Source organism: Anopheles maculipalpis, chromosome 2RL (assembly GCF_943734695.1).
Source record: "Anopheles maculipalpis chromosome 2RL, idAnoMacuDA_375_x, whole genome shotgun sequence".
NCBI lineage: Eukaryota > Metazoa > Arthropoda > Insecta > Diptera > Culicidae > Anopheles > Anopheles maculipalpis.
In genome coordinates, this window is record NC_064871.1 from 57,266,829 (window position 1) to 57,284,491 (window position 17,663).

The 17,663-nt window shown below is 31.0% G+C and overlaps 2 protein-coding genes across 4 annotated transcripts in view; one reads left to right on the forward strand and one right to left on the reverse strand.

Moving 5' to 3' along the window:
- Positions 1 to 17,663, reverse strand: part of LOC126557161 (serine/threonine-protein kinase fused) — a 420,093-nt gene that overhangs the window by 297,343 nt on the left and 105,087 nt on the right. The window lies entirely within an intron of this gene.
- On the forward strand, positions 1,064 to 1,727 carry LOC126567301 (AP2-associated protein kinase 1-like). Its single transcript, XM_050223530.1, has one exon. The coding sequence runs from the start codon at positions 1,074 to 1,076 to the stop codon at positions 1,725 to 1,727; it is 654 nt and encodes a 217-aa protein (XP_050079487.1). The 5' UTR covers positions 1,064 to 1,073.

The window sequence follows — 17,663 nt, forward strand, 5'->3', positions numbered from 1 at the left end:
TTTGCTTATAACGCAAATATTTTATTTATCTCATCAATAGATAAATTTTCAAAATACGTTAAAATACGACCGATAAAATCGAAATCCATCGCTGATGTAAAAGAAGTTTTACTACAACTCCTATATGACTGGGACTTACCAGCTCGAATTGTAATAGACAACGAATGTACGTTTGTGTCAAACGTTATCGAACAATCAATACTAAATCTAGGAGTAAAAATATTTAAAACTCCTGTTAATCGTTCAGAAACGAATGGACAAAAAAACGTTGCCATTCGACAATAAGGGAAATCGCTAGATGCACAAAAAGACTCAATCCAGAGATGAGCATTATAACATTAGTACAACAACCGAGAGGAGTCAAACCAAAGGAGAGGAGTGTGTGTGATGGTGTGAAAAAAAGTGTTGGTGTATGACGAAAAAAAGAGGCCGAGCACTAGATACAGTTCCACACCTGAATAAGGGATTGAGCTGCTTTGAAAAGGGTCGAGAAAGAGCACTTGCAGCAAAAGATCACGAATAAAATTGTGCACGTGAACATAAAACTCGTCGCGTAGTAAGGTAAGAGGGATATCGCAACCCAAGCGCTATCAGTAGCTTGTGAGTACTAATACCACACCACCACCAAGGGCTAATGATTACCACACATTGATTATTGTGATTCATGCAGCGCAGCGGAAGTGATAAAAGTGCGATAGAGCGTACGAGCATAAACACCACTGCAGAACTACACCGAGCGGGCGGAGCAGCAACATCACTACTTACCAAATGGACTTGTATGGTAGAAATGTAACAATTTAGCACGTATATAGAAATATTTCTCTTTTGCGGTCTCAAAAATAGCGCAGGCACAGTATTAGAAAGAGTTATAATCTGTGCAGGACACAGCACTCTGTTACCAACTGTTTCAAGCATAAAAGCAATAACATCTCGCCTGCAATAGTAGACAAAAACATACACAACAACGCGTGCGGTACCTTATTTTAGACCTGAGTACTTCATCAATTGAATTAGCGTATCGAGGCCTAAAAAAGTAGACACAAAGCGAGAGGGAGAGCGAACAGCAGAACAGGATGAAAAAGTTCATATCAAAGTTTGAAACGAAAAATGAACCCACATCCACCACGGCCAGCAGCAGCAGCCGGGAAACGAACAGTTTCGTCGGCAAAACGTTTAAACTAAGCAAGGAAAACGTCGTTACCGTGGAGGAGGTACTGGCCGAGAGTGGTTTCGCTGTCGTGTTTCTAGTCAAAGGTGCGAAAGGCGAACGGTACGCACTGAAGCGGCTGTACGTAAACAATGAGTACGATTTGGGTGTGTGCAATCGGGAGATAAAGATAGCGAGCAATCTTAGTGGACATAAGAACATCATCGGCTACATTGACCACAGCATCAATGCGAAAGGTAACGGTGTGCACGAGATACTGCTGCTGATGCCGTACTGCAAGACGAATCTGGATACGCTGATGAACGGGCGGCTTAGTACGGGCTTTAGCGAGCCGGAAGTGATGCAAATATTTTGTGACGTTGCGGAAGCGGTCGCTCGGTTGCACCAATGCCAGACACCCATAATACATCGGGATTTAAAGGTTGAAAACATCCTGCAAAACGATCAGGTACACTTTGTGCTATGTGATTTCGGTTCTGCTACGGCACGGGTGCTTAATCCAACGAGCCATGGGCGTACGATGGTGGTAGAAGAGATCCAGAAGTACACGACGCTGTGATAAGTATAATCACAGCATACATTAATTCATAAAGGGTACACCACGAAATGTGTATGTAGGAGAAATATCAAACGATCTGCTAGAGAGATCAAGAATAAGAGAAAAAACAAATGAAAGAATACTAGAGCTATTCAAAAAGAAAGAAGAAAAAATCAAAAACGAAAAATATTATGATTACGTAGAAAACGAATATGCATTCGAAAAGAAAAAGACAAATAACAAACGCGATAGTCGTTTTAACGCAGTAAAAGTAAAGGAGAATCACCCAACATATATTATCGATTCAAACAATCGAAAAATACATAAAGTAAACTTAAGAAAGCAGTGAAAAAATATTAACATTCTTTCAAATTTATTTAAACTATCGTTACAGAATACTAAAAATCTTGTTGTTCAAACTAATTTTCGGAGATATAAACATATATGATTTAAATAACAATCCATAAGCCATAATACTGATAGGTAAAGCTAAGATACAAATTGGATACATAAGAACAATACATCCAATAGATTTAACTGATATAAAAGAAACAATAGAGGAAACATTACAAGATAGTCCAAACGGAAATTCTACAGAATCTATCGAAAACTTGATCAGAATAAAAGCTAGCATGCTACGGGACACTTTCGCGAAAATCAAAACATTTGTGAAAAAACAAAAACGATGGGACACAATAGGCAAAATTTGGAAATGGATCGCTGAAACTCCAGATGCTGACGACCTACTTGTCATTAACTCCACAATGAACTCCCTGATAGCAGAAAGCAACAAACAAATAATAATCAACCAAGGTTTCAATGACAGGTTGAAACAAATAACTGATGTCTCTAACCAAGTCGTAAATATTGAAAACGTACGCATGAGTCACACCAAGTAGAAATTCGAAAACTTATTCTACTTTCCAACATAAATATGCTACAAGAAAAATTGGATGTCATAGAAGACGCTATACTGTTAGCTAAACACGGTATTCCGAGCAGTAAGCTACTATCCCTTGAGGATCTGACCTCAATAGAACAGTTTCGTGAGAAGAATAACATTAAATACAACACACCGGAAGAATTGCTAAGGCAATCAACTGCCCAAGTTGCAGTAAATGAATCACATATACTATACATGCTAAAATTCCACAAACTATCTTCAAGAATTTACGAGTACGACTATATCGACTCGATAATACAACACGATGCACGTATAATCGTGCACGATGCTATAACAGAGAAGTGCCAACAACAAGAAGATGTTTATATATGTCCGCAAATCGGCTTACAAAAACCCACAACATTCATTCAACAAATTGTGACAAGAGAAGATTCACAATGTAACTACGAAAAGATTTACAGTCGAGGCTTCAATAAAAAGATTCAAAGAAGACACAATACTAATCAACGACGTAATAGCAGAAATCGCATCAAACTGCAGCAAAATGAACCAAGTACTGAACGGTTCCTACGTCATACAATTCGAAAATTGTAACATTATCATAAATGGAGAAATTTATTCTAACAACGAAGTCACCATTCCTGGTAAACCGTTCAAATCAACAGCAGGAATCAACATCGATTAGGGCGAAATCGAACATAAACCGCCTCTCCAACTCATACAAAAACTCACCATAGAACATAGAGAAAAACTACAAAGTATTAACTTGCAGAATGATTCTTTGAGATGGAAATTAAATGTATTCGGAGGAACATTTGCATTGATATGCCTATGCGCATTGATAATCTGTTTATTCTTCCACTTCAAGAGAACGACGATAAAAGTAAACATGACTCAAGCGAAACGACCCGAAACCTTCGTTAGCAGACCAACTTCATTCCACGCAGCAACGAGACTTTGAGGGCAAAGTCATTTAAGAGGGGAGGAGTTAAGATGACAGCGCAGCACAAGAAAAGCAACGCAGCAAAACGCGCCACCCAGCATCGCAACATGAGAATCTGCAACATAAACAAACAAACGACCGAGCAGCGCGCGCAACATTATCTGCAACGCAGCACAATTTAGCACGGACAAGCGCACTAACATCAATCTCAAATCTTTCAAATTTCAAAAATCTAAGAAATTTCAGACATTTGGGGGAACTCAGAAGTTTCAGAATTCTCAGAAATTTCAAAAATCTCAAAATTTTCAAAAATCTTAGAATGTTCAAAAATCTTAGAAATCTCAGATATCTCATATTCTCAGAATTCTCAGAAATCTCAGAAACCTTATAAATTTCGAAAATATCAGAATTCTCAGAAATCTAAGATTTTTCAAAAATCTCAGAATGCTCACAATTTTTAAAAATCTTAGGATTCTCAGAAATCTCAGAAATTTCAAAAATCTTAGATATCCTAGAAATCTAAGATATTTCAGAAATCTCAGAAATCTCACAATTTTTAAAAATCTTAGGAATCTCAGAAATCTCAGTATATTTCAAAAATATCAGAATTCTCAGACATCTCACAGTTTTTAAAAATCTCAGAAATTTCAGAAATCTCAGATTTCTCAGAATGCTCGGAATTCTCAGAATTCTAAAAAACCTCAGAAATCTCAGAAATTCCAAAAATCTCAGGAATCTCATAATTCTTAAAAAACTCATAAATCTCAGAAATCCCAGAAATCGTTGAAATTAAAAAATCTAAGAATTTTAAAGAATCTTAGAATTTTCAAAACTCTCAGAGTTTTTAAAAATCTCAGAAATCGCAGAATCCGCAGAATTTTTAAAAATCTCAGAATTCTTAGATATCTCAGAATTCTCAGAATTTTCAGGAATCTCAGAAATCTCAAAAATTTCATAAATCTCAGAATTCTCAGAAATAAAATTCTTTCAACTTTCAAATTTTAAAAATCTCAGAAATTTCAGAAATTTTGGAAGTCTCAGAAGTTTCAGAATTCTTAGAAATTTCAAAATTCTCAGAACTTTCAAAAATCTTAGAATTTTCAAAAATCTTAGAAATCTCAGATATCTCAAATTCTCAGAAATCTCAGAAATCTCAGAAACCTTATAAATTTTGAAAACCTCAGAATACTCAGAAATCTTAGAATTTTCAACCATCTCAGGATTTTTCATAATCTCAGAAATCTCAGAAATTTCAAAAATCTCAGATTTCCCAGAAATCTAAGATATTTCAAAAATCTCAGAAAGCTCACAATTTTTAAAAATCTCTGGAATCTCATAAATCTCAGAAATTTCAAAAAAATTAGAATTCTCAGAAATCTCACAATTTTTAAAAATTTCAGATATCTCAGATATATCAGAATTCTCAGAATTTTCAGCAATCTCAGAAATTTCAGAAATCTCAGAAATCTCAGAAATCTAAAAAATCTCATAAATCTCAGAAATCTCAGAAATCTCATTAATCTTTAAAATTTCGAAACTATCAGAATTTTCAGAAATTTTGGAAAACTCAGAAATGTCAGAAATCTACGAAATTTCAACAATCTCAGAATTTTCAAAAATCTTAGAATGTTCAAAAATTTCAGAATTCTCAGAAACCTCAGATTTTTTAAAAATCTTCAAAATTCCAGAAATTGTAGATATCTCAGAATTCTCAGAATTCTCATAAATCTCAGAAATCTCAGAAATTTCAAAAATCTTAAAAATCTCAGAAAACTAAGAAATCTTAGAAATCTCAGAAATTTCCAAAATCTCAGAAATCTCAGAAATCTAAAAACTCACATAAATCTTAAAAATCTCATAAATCTCAGAAATCTCAGAAATCTCCAAAATCTCAGAAATCTCATCTTTGAAATTTCAAAAATCTCAGAATTTTCAAAAATCTTAAAATTTTCTAATATCTCAGAATTTTCAAAAATCTCAGAATTCTCAGAAACCTCAGAATGATTAAAAATCTTTGAAAGCCCAGAAATCGTACATGTCTCAGAAATCTCAGAATTCTTAGAAATTTCAAAAATCTCAGAATTTTCTAACATCTTAGAATTTTGTTAAATTTCAGAATTCTCAGAATCCTCAGAATTTTTTGAAGTCCCAGAAAGCTCAGATATCTCAGAATTCTCAGAATTCTTAGAAATCTGAAAAATCTAGGAATTTTTAAAAATCTCAGATATCTTATAAATCTCACAATTTTTAAAAATCGCAGGAATCTCAGAAATCACAGAAATTTCAAAAATATCAGAATTTCAAGAAATCTTTGAAAGTTTCAAAAATCTTTAAATTTTCTAAAATCTTAGAAATCTCACAAATCTAAGAATTGAAAAAAATCTCAGAATTTTTAAAAATCTCAGAAATCTCAGAAATCTGAGAAATTTCAAAAAATCTCATAAAACCCAAAAATCTCAGAACTCTTAGAAAACTCATAATTTTTAAAAATTTCAGGGATCTCAGAAATTTCCAAAAATTTCAAAATTTCTGAAAAAAATATATTTCAAATTTGAAATATCAGAATTCTCAGAAATCTTTGAAATTTCATAAGTCTCAGAATTTTCAAAAATCTTAAAATTTTTAAAATCTCAGAAATCTCAGAAATTTAAAAAATCTCAGAATTCAAAGGAATCTCGAGATTTTACAGGAATCCCAGAAATTTCAAATACCTCAGAAATCTCAGAAATCTTAAAAAAATCATAATTCCCAGAAATCTCAGAAATCTCAAATCTTTCAAATTTCAAAAATCTAAGAAATTTCAGAAATTTTGGGGAACTCAGAAGTTTCAGAATTCTCAGAAATTTCAAAAATCTCACAATTTTCAAAAAATCTTAGAATGTTCAAAAATCTTAGAAATCTCAGATATCTCATATTCTCAGAATTCTCAGAAATCTCAGAAACCTTATAAATTTCGAAAATCTCAGAATTCTCAGAAATCCAATATTTTTCAAATATCTCAGAATGCTCACAATTTTTAAAAATCTTAGAATTCTCAGAAATCTCAGAAATTTCAAAAATCTTAGATATTCTAGAAATCTAAGATATTTCAAAAATCTCAGAAATCTCACAATTTTTAAAAATCTTAAAAATCTCAGAAATCTCAGTAATTTCAAAAATATCAGAATTCTCAGACATCTCACAGTTTTTAAAAATCTCAGAAATTTCAGAAATCTCAGATTTCTCAGAATGCTCGGAATTCTCAGAATTCTTAAAAACCTCCTAAATCTCAGAAATTCCAAAAATCTCAGGAATCTCATAAATCTTAAAAAACTCATAAATCTCAGAAATCCCAGAAATCGTTGAAATTAAAAAATCTCAGAATTTTAAAGAATCTTAGAATTTTCAAAACTCTCAGAATTTTTAAATATCTCAGAAATCGCAGAATCCGCAGAATTTTTAAAAATCTCAGAAATCTTAGATATCTCAGAATTCTCAGAATTTTCAGGAATCTCAGAAATCTCAAAAATTTCATAAATCTCAGAATTCTCAGAAATCCAAGAATTTCCAAATATCTCAGAATTTTGAAAAATCTCAGATATCTCAGGAATTTCAAAAAATTTTAGAAATCACAGAAATCTAGGAATTATTCAAAAATCTCAGAATTTTTGAAAATCTCAGATTTCTCAGAAATCTGAAAAATCTCATAAATCTCAGAAATCTCATAAATGTCATAAATCTTTGAAATTTCAAAATACTCAGAATTTTCAGAAATTTTGGAAACCTCAGAAATTTCAGAAATCTTAGAAATTCAAAATATTTCAGAATTTAAAAAAATTTTGAATTTTAAAAAATCTCATCAATCTCAAATATCTCAGAATTTTCATAATTCTCAGAAATCTCAGATTTCTTAGAAATTTCAAAAATCTCAGAATGCTCAGAAATCTTAGAATTTTCAACAATCTTAGGATTTTTAAAAATCTCAGAAATCTCGGAAACCCTTGAAATTTTAATAAATCTCAGAATTCTCAGTAATCTAAAAATTTTCAAAACTCTCAGAAATCTCACAATTTTCAAAAATTTCAGGAATCTCAGAAATTTTATAAATTTCAAAAATATCAGAATTCTCAGAAATCTCACAATTTTTAAAAATTTCAAAATCTCGTGAACCTCAGAAATTTCAAAAATATTATAATTCTCAGAAATCACAGGAATTTTAAAAATCTCAGAAATCACAAAACTCTCAGAAATCTCAGAAATCTTTGAAATTTCAAAAATTTCAGAATTGTCAGAAAATTTGGAAATCTGAGAAATTTCAAAACTATTAAAATTTTCAAAAATCTCAGAATTTTCAAAAATTTTAGAATTTTCAAAAATCTCAGAATTTTCAATTATCGCAATAATTAAGAAATTGAAATATGAAATTTAAAAAGCTCAGAAAACTCAAAAATCTCAGCAATTTCAAACATCTCAGAATTTTCAGAATTTTTGAAAATTTAAAAATCTCAGAAATTTCAAAAATGTCAGATACTTCAAAAATCTTAGAATTTTCAATAATTTCAGAAATTTCAAAAACCTTACAATTTTCAAAAATCGCAGAAATTTCAGAATCGTTAAAATTTTCTCATCGTTGAAAAATCTCAGAATCTTCAAAAATCTTAGAAAACACAGAAGTTTCAGAAATTTCAAAACTCTTAGAATTCTTAGAAATCTTAGAATTTTCAAAAATCTCAGAAATTTCAAAAATCTTAGAAATATCAGAAATCTTGATCAGCTCATAAATCTCAGAAATCTCAGAAATCTCGTTAATCTTTTAAATTTAAAAAATCTCAAGATTTTCAGAAATTTTGGAAATCCCAGAAATTTCAGAAATCTTAGAAATATCAAAAATATCAGAATTCTCAGGAATCTCACAAGTTTTAAAACTCTCATAAATCTCATAAATCACAGAAATTTCCAGATATATCAGAATTCTCATAATTCTAAGAACTTTACAATATCTCAGAAATCATAAAAATCTCAGTAATCTTACTATTTTTAAAAATCTCAGGAATCTTAGACATTTCAGAAGTATCAAAAATGTCAGAATTCTCAGAAATCTTTGCAATTTCAAAAATTTCAGAATTCTCAGGAATCTAAGTAGTAGTAGTAGTAGTAGTAGTAGTGCATATTTATTGATTTGTTTTGTTTAACAATCTTGTTTTGCTATTGGTACCGCTCTTAAGACCTTAACTCAATGTTGTGGGGATTAACTCGCTTTACGAATTTGGAACATTTTTACATAATTTGGAAGTTTGAATAGGGAAAAATTGGAAAAAAAACCCTTTTGTTTAAATTTCACTTATAACTATCCTCCACCTAAGTTCTTAATGCTAAAAGTAAACCTAGCTATGTACAAAAATACCCCTGCGGGCATATGGAAATATTTATTTTTCAAGGAACTCTTTGACTTTTTGCAATCCGGCAATCCTATGTATTTCGTATGTACTGTGCCATGGGGGGAGGTCGAGAATTCTTTTTAACATTTTGTTTTGGAAAATTTGTAGTTTTTGTTTGTGAACACTGGCACAGTCTGCCCATATTGGTGATGAGTGGAATATTGCTGGTCTAATTACTGTAGTATAAAGTAATAATTTGTTTTTTACATTAAGTTTAGAGTTCCTATTTATGAAACTATATAGCGTATGTGCAACTTTTGATCCGCTTAGGATTTTTTCTTCTATATGTTTCTTATATGTTAACCTTTTGTCTAGAAATACACCAAGATATTTAACATCGTCTTTCCAAGCAATCTCCCGATCACCTATCTTAAGCTTGCGATATGGAAGATTTTTAACACTCGTACACCGGGAGAAAAATATGGCTTCTAATTTGTCTTGATTGATTTTTAATTTCCATCTAGTGCAAAAGTTTTTGTATTTTCTGATTCCATCATTTAAGGAGTTGATGATTATTTTAGGATCCTTGTCTGAGCAACTCATAGCGAAATTATCAGCAAAACAGTATTTTTTTACGGGTTTCATTTTGGGTAGGTCACTGGTGTAAATATTAAAAAGGATGGGTGATAGCTCACTGCCTAGCCTGCTAATGGATGGAAATAATCAGATTTAGATAAATTTAGTTGAACAAAGCAATTTCGGTTGGATAAAAATGACTGTATAATAAGGATAATTTCCGGAGAAAAGTTGAAGCTTATCAGTTTGTGTATCAGTCCTTGGTGCCACACTGTATCAAATGCTTTCTCCAGGTCTAGCATTACAAATCCGGTTGATTTTTTAAGGTCGCGCTGGGATTTTATGATTTTTGTTAGTCTATTGATTTGTTTTGTGGTTGAAAGCCCTGGTTGGAAGCCATATTGGTAAGGTGGGATGATAGCATGAAGATGAAGATGTTTAAGGATTCTTTTTAGAATGATTTTTTCCAGGATTTTTCCCAAGCAGCTCAGAAGACTGATTGGTCGATAGTTTTTAGGGCTCTTTTGATCTTTTTTTGCTTTGGGGATTGGTAAAATTTTTGCAATCTTCCAATCTTGCGGAAAATAGTTGAGTTTTATACAAGCGTTTATGATAAACGTCAAATAAATGATCGCATTATTCGGTAGCCGTTTAATTGTACGGTTGTTAATCTGGTCCTGTCCTTGAGATTTTTTGGTTTTTAAGTTATGGATTATTTTTTTAATGTGTTATGGTTTTACTTTAGGAGTGAAACTTGAATTGTCATTACCGTGCGTTTCATGGTAGTAAGTGAACAGATCGTTGGTTGCTTTCACACTATTCTCAAGTGGGCTTCGGTTTTTGATAGTTGTTTTATAAGCCTCTTCAAAATGGTCTTTAAGTTTGTTGCATTTTTCTTTGTTTGTTATATAATAGTTACCATTCATTGATAATGTGGCGACGGATGCGGAATGGCCTTTCATTATTTTAACAAATTTCCATAGTCTTGTGTTTCTTGGGTCCTTGTTCATTTCGTCTAAGTTTTTAGACCACCTATAGAAATCTATTCTATAGGTTTTGATTTCCGAAGCTACTTCGTGTTTCAATTTGTTGTAGTTGGATTTAAGAATTTCGTTTTTCCTGTCCCGTTGCCATTTTCGTCTTGTTGTATTCCTTTGTTTAATTTTAATGATAATCGATGGAGGGAGGATTAGTTTATAGTATGTCGGTTTTTTAACTGGGATAGATTTTGTGTGAGCGTGGTTTATTAATTTAGTGAAATAACCTATCATTTGATCTATTTGGACAGTAGTGTTTATAACTTTTTGATTTAAATTTATTGTATTGAGACGAGCGTTCACAATTTCTCTAAATATCGACCAATTAGCTTGCGAGTAGTCCGGGCATCCGGTGACAGGGTTATTTTCGATTTTTGTATTGTATTCGAAGTAGACAGGAAGGTGATCTGACGTGAATTTGTGTAACGTGGTTATGTTAGTAATATTGTCGGGATTATTAGTTAATGCTAGGTCTAGTGTGGATGGTGTACGCTTGGTATCACCCGGAAAATGGGTGTGCTCATCAGGATGTAAAATAGAAAAATTTCCTTTTCGATTTTCATCAAAGAGGGTTTTTCCCATCTGATTTGCTTTTATACAATTCCAAAACCGGTGCCGAGCGTTAAAGTCGCCACAAATGATGAAATGATTAGGTAGATTGCTTAGTTTTCTGATATCTTTCCTGAAACTTTCATGATCGGTGTTTGACCCTGGGTTATAGATTGAAATTATAGTAAACTTGCCAGTTGGTGTTTTTATAGTGATTCCAATCGCTTCTAATACTTTCAAGTTGAAATCGCACACTAGTTCATGAGTGATATCTTTTGAAACTACTAGGGCCACTCCACCTTTGTCACCTTGGGGTCTGTCTAGTCTGTAAGTGTTGTAGTTTGGATGAGAGAAGTGAACACTATTTTCGAGGAATGTCTCGTTTAACGCAGCAATATGAATAACTTTTTTTAAAAGATAGTTAAAAAACTCATTTTTTTTGTTTGAAATGCCATTTGCATTCCAGGATATGATTTTTAGCACATTATTTAAGATGCGGAAAGCAATACTTTACCGATATTTGGACTATAACTGCGATTAGATCTTTTTTGGAGCTACACTTGCTCAGGTTAGAAAAGACGTCTTCAACGATTTGACCTATTTCGTTCAGGTCAAAATCCACGCTGTTTGTGCATGTTTGTTGTTTGCTAAACAAATTAGAGAAATTCATACGACTTGAACTATGGGAAGGTCTAGCAGGAGCGTTGGGGAGACGAGGAAACGAAGCCTCGTCATAGTTGAATTCTCTAACGCGAGAAGGTGTTGGTGTTACCTTTTTTGCCGTTGTCTTGCCTGGCAGCCGGAGAAGTTAGCCGTGTGATGCTCACCACAATTAGCACACTTTAGCTTGGTAGTAGCAATTTTGCCATCTGGACTGGTAGTATTTACGCTCAGCGGGCAGGATTTGGATGCGTGTGTCTCGGCGCATTTCACGCATACAGGAGTTAGATAGCAGTTAGAACTGCCATGTCCGTATCGTTGGCAGTTAGTACACTGCAGGGGACCGTTTTTGTTGGTGTAATACTCAAAATATACACGGTAGTGATCTACCGCTCTCACTTGTTTTAGCTCGCTGAGTGTGATGGATCCTCTTGGGAAGTGGAGTAGGTACAGGGTTTGATCATCGAAGCGTTTTTTCTTGATGTCGAGCTTCTTTATTGCACACGGTGTGATTTTGGATTCGGCGAGCGCATTTTTGACGTACTCTATTGCGAGTTCTGGTAATCCAAAGATTACCACCTTTGAGGTTCTATCCTCCGGTAGTTGGTGCGTGAAAAATGCCTTGTTGTGTTGCTTTAAAACATCTACAACAAGCTTAAAATCTTTTGCTGTGGTAGTGCTCACCACGATGCCTTTACGCGTGCAGTTCGTAGTGTAGTTTACTACACCTACGGAGGTGATTTTTTTATGGACGTCTCCAACTTGTGTGCCGGTAACGACAATGGGCGGAATTTTTGCTTTTACCTGCCTTGTATTGGTAGGTGCGTTTAGTACAGGCGTCGAGGGAGCCTCCTCATCGTCGCTGAGGATGTCGTAATTGTTGCTGGTACTGATTCCCTGGGGAGTTGTGGGATACGAGCACGAGGCGATGGTATCGCCCTGCACTATTTTTCTCTTACACCGGCTCATCGCAGTGAGCCGGGTTGGCTTTCTCTTTCCTCTCACTGAGATTTTGATTAAAGTTACTCGCTTTTTATTTCGCTTTTTTTTTCGGTTTTGCCTAGCCGCAGCACGATTAGACACGTCCGATCGAAATGGATGCTGGCAGAGCACTGTCAGAAATCTAACAATTTTCAACAATCTCAGAAATCTCATTAATCTCAGAAATTTCAAAAAAAAATCTCAGAATCTTCAAAAATCTAACAATTTTCAAAAATCTAAGGAAATTTCTGAAATCTAAGAAATATCAAAAACCTCAGAAATCTTAGAAATTTCAAAAAATCTCAGAATTTTCAGAAATTTAGGAATTTTCAAAAATCTCAGAACAATTTTAAACAATCTCGGAAACCACAGAAATCTAGAAATTTCAAAAATATCAGAATTCTCAGAAATCTTTGAAATTTGAAAAATCTCAGAATTTTCAAAAATCTTGAAATATTCTAAAATCTCAGAATTTTCAAAAATCTCAGAAATCTCAGAAATTTCAAAAATCTCAGAATTCTTAGAATTCTAAGAATTTTCAGGAATCTCAGAAATTTCAAAAATCTCAGAAATCTAAAAACTTTCATAAATCTCAGAAATCTCAGAAATCTCAGAAATCTCATAAAGTTTAAAAATTTCAAAGTTCTCAGCATTTTCAGAAAGTTTGGAAATCTCAGAAATTTCATAAGTCTTAGATATTTCAAAAATCTAAGAATTTTCAAAAATCTCAGAATTCTCAGAATCCTCAGAATTTTTAAAAATCTCAGAAATCTCAGAAATCTAAGAAATCTCAGAAATCTCAGACATTTCAAAGATCTCAGAAATCTCAGAAATCTAGAAATTTTAACAAATCTAAGTATTTTCAAAAATCTCAAAAGTCTCAGAAATCGCAGAAATTTTAAAAAATCTTAAAATTTTCTAAAATCTCAGAACTTTTAAAAATCTCACAATTCCCAGAAATTTCAAAAACCTCAGATATCTAAGAAATCACAGAATTTTCAGGAATCTCCGAAATTTCAAATATCTCAGAAATCTCAGAAATCTAAAAAATCTCATAAAACTCAGAAATCTCTCAAATCTTTCAAATTACAAATATCTCAGAAAATTTGGAAATCTCAGAAGTTTCAGAATTCTCAGAAATTTAAAAAATCCAGAATTTTCAAAAATCTAGGAATTTTCCAAAATCTTAGAAATCTCAGATATCTCAAATTCTCAGAATTCTCAGAAATCTCAGAAACCTTATAAATTTTGAAAACCTCAGAATACTCAGAAATCTAAGAATTTTCAACAATCTCAGAATTTTTAATAGTCTCAGAAATCTCAGAAATCTCAGAAATTTCAAAAATCTCAGATTTCCCAAAAATCTTAGACATTTCAAAAATATCAGAAAGCTCACAATTTTTAAAAATCTCAGGAATCTCAGAAATCTCAGAAATTTCAAAGATATCAGAATTCTCAGAAATCTCACAAGTTTTAAAACTCTCAGGAATCTCAGATATCTCAGAATTCCCAGAATTATCAGTAATCTCAGAAATCTCAGAAATTTCAAAAATCTCAGAATTCTCAGGAATCCAAGAATTTCCAAATATCTCAGAATTTTAAAAAATCTCAGAAATCTCAAAATTTTTTAGAAATCTCAGAAATCTTGGAATTATTAAAAATCTCACAATTTTTAAAAATCTCAGAAATCTCACAAATTTCATAACTCTCAGAATATTCTGAAATCTAATTATATTCAAAAATCTCAGAAAATTCAAAAATCTCAGATTTCTCAGAAATCTTAAAAAATCTCATAAATCTCATAAATCTCATAAATCTTTGAAATTTCAAAAATCTTAGAATTTTCAGAAATTTTGGAAATCTCAGAAATTTCAGAAATCTTAGAAAAAATAAAATCTCAGAAATTAAAAAAATCTTAGAATTTTCAAAAATCTAATAAATCTCAGATATCTCAGAATTTTCAGAATTTTGAGAAATCACAGATTTCTTAGAAATTTAATAAATCTCAGAATGCTCAGAAATCTTAGGATTTTCAACAATCTCAGAATTTTTAAAAATCTCAGAAATCTCGGAAACCTCAAAAATTTCAAAAAATCTCAGAATTCTAAGAAATCTAAGAATTTTCAAAAATCTCAGAAATGTTAGAAATCTCAGAAATCTCACAATTTTCAAAAATCTAAGGATTCTCAGAATTCTCATAAATTTCAAAAATATCACAATTCTCAGAAATTTCACAATTTTTATAAATTTCAGGAATCTCATAAATCTCAGAAATTTCAAAAATATTAGAATTCTCAGTAATCTTTATCATCTCATAAATCTCAGAAATCTCAGAAATCTCATTGATCTTTTAAATATAAAAAATCTCAAGATTTTCAGAAATTTTGGGATTCCCTAAAATTTCAGAAATCATAGAAATTTCAAAAATCTCAGAATTAAAAAAATCTTTGAATTTTCAAATATCTCTGAAATCTCAGATATCTAAGAATTTTAAGTATTTTCAGAAATCTCAGAAATCTTTGCAATTTAAAAATTTTCAGAATTCTCAGAAATCTAAGAATTTTCAACAATCTCAGAATTTTATAAAATCTCAGAAATCTCATAAATCCCAGAAATTTAAAAAAATCTCAGAATCTTCAAAAATGTAAGTAAATTTCAGAAATCTAAGAAATTTCAAATACTTCAGAAATCTTAGAAATTTCAAAAAATCTCAGAATTCTCAAAAATTAAGGAATTTTCAAAAGTCTCAGAAATCTTAGAAATCTCACAATTTTTAAGAATCTCTGAAATCACAGAAATCCCAGAAATTTCAAAAATATCAGAATTCTCAGAAATCTTTGAAATTTGAAAAATCTCAGAATGTTAAAAAATCGTAAAATTTGCTAAAATCTCAGAATTTTTAAAAATCTCATGAATCTCAGAAATCTCAGAAATTTCAAACATCTGAGAATTCTTAGAATTCTAAGAATTTTCAGGAATCTCAGAAATTTCAAAAATCTCAGAAATCTAAAAACTCTCTTAAATCTCAAAAATCTCAGAAATCTCAGAAATCTCAGAAATCTCATAAATTTTAAAAATTTCAAAGTTCTCAGAAATTTCAGAAATCTTGGATATTTCAAAAATATCAGAAATCTCAGAAATCTAGGAATTTTTAAAAAAAACTCAGGAATCTCAGAAATTTCAAAAATATCAGTATTCTCAGAAATATTTTAAATTTGAAAAATCTCTGAATTTTCAAAAATCTTAAAATTTTCTAAAATCTCAGAACTCTTAAAAATCTCAGAAATCTCAGATTTCAAAAATCTCAGATATCCAAGAAATCTCAGAATTTTTAGGAATCTCAGAAATTTTAAAATATTACAAATCTCAGAAATCTAAAAAATCTCATAAAACTCAGAAATCTCATGAATCTTTCAAATTTCAAAAATCGCAGCTATTTCAGAAATTTTGGAAATCTCAGAATTTTCAGAAATCTTAGACATTTCAAAAATCTCAGAAATTAAAAAAATCTCTGAATTTTCAAAAATCACATAAATCTCAGATATCTCAGAATTTTCAGAATTCTCAGAAATCACAGATTTCTTAGAAATTTAAAAAAAATCTCAGAATGCTCAGTAATCTTAGAATTTTCAACAATCTCAGAATTTTTAAAAATCTCAGAAATCTCGGAAACTTCAGAAATTTCAAAAAATCTCAGAATTCTAAGAAATCTAAGAATTTTCAAAAAATTCAGAAATCTTAGAAATCTCAGAAATCTCACAATTTTCAAAAATCTAAGGAATCTCAGAAATCTCATAAATTTCAAAAATATCAGAATTTTCAGAAATCTCACAATTTTTAAAAATCTCAGGAGTCTCATAAATTTCAGAAATTTCAAAAATCTTAGAATTCTCAGAAATCTCCGAAATTTCAGAAATCTCAAAAATTTTACAAATCTCAGAAATCACAAAACACTCAGAAATTTAAGAAATCTTTGATATTTCAAAAATTTTAGAATTGTCAGAAAATTTGCAAATCTGAGAAATTCCAAATCTCTTAGAATTTTCTAAAATCCCAGAATTTTCAAAAATCTAAGAATTTTCAAAAATTTCAGAAATTTTAAAAAATCTTTGAATTTTCAAAAATCACAATAATTTCAGCATCATTGAAAATTAAATAGCTCAGAAAACTCAAAAATCTCAGAAATTTCAAAAATTTTAAAATTTTCAGAATTTTTGAAAATTTAAAAATCGAGAAATTTCAAAAATCTCAGTATCTTGAAAAATCTTAAAAATTTCAAAAATTTCAGAAAATTCAAAAATCTTAGAATTTTGAAAATCGCAGAAATTTCAGAATCGTTGAAATTTTCTTCAAAAATCTTAGATATCTCAGAAATCTCAAATATCTCATAAATCTGTTAAATTAAAAAAAATTTCAAAATTTTCATAACATTTGGAAATCTCAGAAATTTCAGAAATGTTAGAAATTTCAAAAATCTCAGCATTTCAAATATCTTTGAATTTTCAAAATTCTCTGAAATCTCAGATATCTCAGAATTCTCAGTATTCTCAGAAATCTCAGAAATTTTAAAAAATTTCAATAACCTCAGAATTCTCAGAAATCTAAGAATTTTCAACAATGTCAGAATTTTTCAATATCTCAGAATTCCCATAAATCACAAAAATTTCAAAAAATCTCAAAAATCTCGGAAATCTAAGAATTTTCCAAAATCTCAGAAATCATAGAAATCTCTGAAATCTTTTTTTTTTAATCTCAGGAATCTCAGACATTTCAGAAGTATTAAAAATGTCAGAATTCTCAGAAATCTTTGCAATTTCCAAAATCTCAGAATTCTCAGAAATTTGATAATTTTCAACAATATCAGGATTTTTAAAAATTTCAGAAATCTCAGAAACCTCAGAAATTTCAAAAAATCTCAGAATTCTCAGAAATCTAAGAATATTCAAAAAT

What these genes read in the sequence shown, in the direction of transcription:
- LOC126567301 (XM_050223530.1), top strand. Translation starts at nt 1,074, where the DNA reads ATGAAAAAGTTCATATCAAAGTTTGAAACGAAAAATGAACCCACATCC.